This window comes from Theobroma umbraticum, unplaced genomic scaffold, assembly GCF_002168275.2.
Source record: "Theobroma umbraticum cultivar Fairchild unplaced genomic scaffold, ASM216827v3 scaffold_204.0, whole genome shotgun sequence".
Lineage (NCBI taxonomy): Eukaryota > Viridiplantae > Streptophyta > Magnoliopsida > Malvales > Malvaceae > Theobroma > Theobroma umbraticum.
In genome coordinates this window covers 4994970-4999931 of record NW_018397267.1, presented here as the reverse complement: position 1 = coordinate 4999931, position 4962 = coordinate 4994970, and the positions used below count along the sequence as shown (strand labels likewise).

Here is a 4962-nt window from a genome sequence, read left to right as displayed (position 1 = left end):
GACTTTCGTTTCCTTTTTCTTGGATTAAACTCGTCCTCATCATCGCTAAAATCATCTCCATTTCCAATGTCAATGGCATCATCATCATCATCAATCCCACCATCGCCGCTGCCGGAAACAAAATCTTCTCCATCAGCATCATCAGAGGCTATGTCCATCTCTGCATCACTGGCATCACCAATCAAATCATCATCGTCTTCATCGGCAACTTGGTCTAGATCTTCATAATCATAGTCCCCGTCTGCATCTAGAGAAGGATTGGCCGAGTCCAACATACTCTCAATCTCTTCGTTATCACTTTCATCACCACCATCGACATAATCATCATCCACATCAAACAATTCTTCAGCAGCTTCTTCCTCAGCGCCTTTCTTCTTCTTCTTCTTCTTTGGTTTCTTTGAGGAATTCATTTTATTCATATAAAATTTGTGAAAGACAAGATCTTCTGGGGGCACATCTGTTTCAGCTAACGACAAAATCTCGTGTCCAATCAAATGGTTGCTCATATCAAGCTGAAAAAACAGAAAAATAAGTCAGCACTTTTTTTAAGTTATTGGCAGCTGCGCACTTCCACCATAGGGGTAATTCAATTAATCAATCAATAGCATGGAACAGAAACCAGAAAGTTCCACATACTGACTAAAGCCTCAAAGCAAAATGTCTTTGAATGAAAAGTTTAAGCCAACCTTCTTGGCAGGTTCAATTTGGGATCCACCATGCCATGAGCTTGCTTTTGGTTTCTTCTCCATAAACTTGTCTAGAAAAGCGGTAAGTGATAGGTCGTTCAATGGGTTTCCATTGTAAACGATATTGGCCCCAGAAAGAAGAGTCGCAGCCATGGTGGCAACTGAGGGGTGAACATGTGTTGAAAGTACCATCAGCTCCCACCAGCTTGCACGATCTGCATTGCTGTTGAGACATTGACATACACAAAGTCACAGTAAGAACAAAATCATTGCTGAAAACCCAAGAAGAGAAAAAAGAAAGTCAAAGGTAAAATTCCTGGACCAATTGATAAAATGAAAAATTTAAAAGGAAAAAGCCATAGACCATAAAATTGTTTTGCAGCTGCTCTCTGCCTTGATTCACAAAAAACATCTTACTCTCTTATATCAGTATGGATAATGATGTCAATTTACATGAGGACCAATTAGTCAGTCACACATACTCAGATATATGCAGTGCAACTGTATAAAACACCAGAAGTTAGAAAAAGATGACAGGAAACATACCTGTAAGAAGGTTCCCTGTGCCTTGGATTGTATCCTCCGGGCAAGAAAGACTGAGTAGAAGATATTTGAGGTTTTAGCACTTTTTGATTAGATATCATTTTGGGTTTCTGAAGATCATTTGGACTCTCTCTTATAAACAACTCATCCGCATCATCAGAACCATCATCATCAGAATAATTGGTTGGTAAGACATCTTCATCTTCTGAACAATCACTATCAGAGTTGGCACCTTCACCACCATGAACATCAGCACTATTTTCTTCTTTCTTTGATGCACAGCTAGGTTCAGTATCAGTTTCCTCTACAATATCTTCAAAATGTTCAAGATCTTCATCAAGTGACTCATTCTGGAGCACCATATTCCTGAACAATGGAAAATCTTTTAGCTTGGAAGAGAGAAACTTCAATACAAAGAATACAATTTGGTGCATGGCACATCTAACTGAAACCAACCCTACCATAACTGTGGCCTTGCTTTGAGAACTTCTGAGATAAGAAAAAGGCATCCACAAGCATATTGGGGTGGTTGTTGAAGTGCAACCTGGCATATTCAAATTGTTAAATTTTGTAGATGTATGCACTCTGAAAGCTATACAAATCAGACAACACCCAGTTCTGTCATAGAATACGTGTTAGACAAACTCAAAAACTAACATCCAACAAACTAAAACAAAGATCTAAAATGGTGCAAAAATAAATGCTGTCCTGCTCTGTAACTATGTATCCTGCCTCATTTAGTGGCAACCAGAAAAGACAGGCAATCTGGGAATAAAACAAAAAATTCCAAAAATCACTTATGCCAATTGTAGCCAACAAGGCATAAAAGAAAATGATTATATTTGCGGAAATGCCTACACAACATTCATTCATGCACCATAAAAAAATTTAATAAAATGGATTGTACTTTAACAGTCATCCTTATATGCTTTGAAGCATCAACAAAGAAAAGAAGCAAGCAAAGAGAAAAGGGAGTGCATCACTTACCTGCAATACACGTTTCGAGAAGGCAGACACACGTTTCAAATTGACATCACATTTCATGGCTCTCAAAAGAAGTCCAATAAACATTTCTGCCTGAAAAAATATCCATGTAAATGTGAAGAAAACATTTAGGTAATAGAATCCACAAAAGCACCTCTATGCTAATAAACTATAAACTGAATATTAATGCTACTGGAAGAAATAATAATCAGAAACAAACATGATCCAGATAATTACAAAGTCAATGACTAGCCCAGATGCCAAACAATGTGCACCAGATCACAACCATATAGCATTGAAACAAAAATTAACCAAACTCAAGTTCACTTGCCTTAGAGGAATTCATAGAAGTAGGAAGTAAGAGTTTTGAGTACAAGGCCCTGTAAAATCGATCACTGACAACCTGATTCTTAGATGAGATTTTATCAAGAAGCATTAATGCTTGAACTCCTACATTGAAATTCTTGGAATGAACCTGCAAAATTAATGTCCATCTTAACATACAAGATCCATGATTATGGTAATGCTCAACAATGACAAGAAACACGATATCTATCAACCAAATGTTCTGGCTGTCTAATAATAATAAAGAAGTGCCAAGTTTTGTAGCCTACCAGTTGGAAGAGCATTGGTGTTTGCATATCAATTATGTCATCAGCTTCATTGCTTGAAACATAAGGAAATGCTCTATTAATTCCCTGAGGATATGCACAAGGAGAAGTTGTGAAAGTTGGAAAATGTTGAAATCTTCTCTAAAATTATGCATAGTAACTTTCACATAGACACTACTGACCGTTAGGAGAACTGACAGAAGTCTTGAATCCAATTCAACATGAGATTCTCCACTACCTTTTAGTTTGTTCTCCCTAGAACTCGAAGTAATTTTTACTGCTTTCTTGCTTTTGTTATCCAGCTGCACACTTCTACCTGCCTCAGTAATCAGCACCTGAAATTTTTAACTATAAATTCTAATCTATTCTTTTCACAATTTCACTAATCAGGAGGATAGCAAAACATATTAATAAGAGAATCACATGCCTAAAAAAGAGGCTAAAACTTCATGCATGTTGTTAGTTACATCAAGTACGACACAGGATGCAGCCATACAAACTAAATCATGTAAATTAAATAGAAACCAACGCATACCTTAAAAAGTGCAAAGTATACATCTATCAAACGTTTTGCCACCTTTGGTCCATCTCCTTTTTGACTCAAACGAATTTGGCTCAAAAAATTGATCTGTATATGACAAAGGGCATATCAGAAAGTTCACAGGTAAAATCAATCAATAAAATGAATCATATGACAAGTTAGAGTGATTGAGTTCAAAACAGTGGCTCTGACAGAACTTAAAAAAAAAATGAATCACATCACTAGTTTGAGTGATTGAGTTCTAAACAGCGACTCTGACAGAACTTAAAAATAAGACCCAGACATCAACAGTCAATTCATATACATAAGAATGCGGCCAGCTCACACTGATAATATTATATTGGTAAACAAAACAATATATGTAATACAGAGACAAACTTCTAATTCTCACAAGCAATTCCAAATAAATTGACACAGCAAGTCCAATCAAAGAAAAATATTTGTTTGTCCCAGAGCGTACTGCAAGTAAGGTGGGCCCTACTGTGGTGAGGAACGTGCTCTGTAATTTCCTGAGATCCTGCTATGGTTTTAAGAAGAGAGATGAAATATTCTCCCTAATCTGGATGACTCAATAATAACATATAAACAATCCACTAAATAGCATTACCACAATTAGGCACTTCACTCTCAAACTTTTATGATTTATTATTACTGATAGTAAAACAAATTGATGCTACACTGGTAGAAAAGACTGTATGTTACAAGTTTTCTAATATCATTTTAGCACAAGAACAGGATGAACATACAGCATGGTACTTTGCACGTAGTCCTAAATGAGGCCGAAAAAGAAAAGTATCCACTTCGTCAATAACCACAGCCTGCCAAAAAAAAAATGTTCTTAGCATAGATATAATGCTATATTTATCACCAACATGTGAAGGAATGCCTAATTACCATGCAAATGGCCTGAAAATTGTTCTTTCAATAAGATATGCAGGCAATAACACCATTGATTATACTTGTACATTCTTTTCAATAGTTTTATATTTTTGGTCCTACAATTATGTCTACTATCACCTTCCATAGCCAAGGGAAGAGGCTATTGCTCTTGCATACCAATGATCCTAAACTATAAATTTAGCTAGGTTTGAAATATATCCTACTTCAAAGCAAAACCCTCACCTTTTGACTTAGAGTGCATCATGCAACATCCAAACACCCCAACAAGTGACTATAGAGAGCAAGAATGAGAAATTGTACCTTCATATTAGGGTGATCAGATAGAAGGTTTGATAAGTAAAAGTCAGCATTTGATGCACCCTTATTTTGAGGATCTCCAAGCTGTAGATAACCAAAATATAAAGAAACAAAATTAAAACAGCCTGAAAAGATGCTGCAATGTTTATGGCTCCAACAGAGACAAAAACGAGTTCAACTAATTCAATATCAACTTACTTTGTTAACTAGTGAAGATAGCAGCTTGCGTTCTTGCTCTGATTTGCTCTTTAGCAGTACATACATAGTCTGTAAAATGTAAAAGAAGTTTAGACATATATAGCATCACCTAATTGAAACAATAATGGACAGAGAACAAGCTTTTGTAAGTCTGTAAAATGTAAAAGAAGTTTAGACATATATAGCATCACCTAATTGAAAC

General features: G+C 36.1%; 2 protein-coding genes across 2 annotated transcripts in view; both read right to left on the bottom strand.

Moving 5' to 3' along the window:
* EDA25 (CCAAT-binding factor) overlaps positions 1-4860 on the bottom strand; it is a 5523-nt gene extending 663 nt beyond the window's left edge. Inside the window, exons 1-12 of the mRNA XM_089784898.1 lie at positions 4761-4860; positions 4566-4646; positions 4112-4183; positions 3360-3452; positions 3007-3159; positions 2828-2911; positions 2541-2688; positions 2217-2302; positions 1691-1773; positions 1233-1595; positions 687-909; positions 4-512 (exon numbers count right to left, since the gene is read on the bottom strand). Coding sequence (XP_089641024.1) covers positions 4-512; positions 687-909; positions 1233-1595; positions 1691-1773; positions 2217-2302; positions 2541-2688; positions 2828-2911; positions 3007-3159; positions 3360-3452; positions 4112-4183; positions 4566-4646; positions 4761-4826 — 1961 coding nt within the window. The 5' untranslated portion in view covers positions 4827-4860. The remainder of the gene's footprint in view (positions 1-3; positions 513-686; positions 910-1232; positions 1596-1690; positions 1774-2216; positions 2303-2540; positions 2689-2827; positions 2912-3006; positions 3160-3359; positions 3453-4111; positions 4184-4565; positions 4647-4760) is intronic.
* A 9-nt stretch (positions 4861-4869) lies between these two features.
* LOC110424389 (small ribosomal subunit protein uS2) overlaps positions 4870-4962 on the bottom strand; it is a 1746-nt gene continuing 1653 nt past the window's right edge. Inside the window, exon 4 of the mRNA XM_089784897.1 lies at positions 4870-4911. Coding sequence (XP_089641023.1) covers positions 4870-4911 — 42 coding nt within the window. The remainder of the gene's footprint in view (positions 4912-4962) is intronic.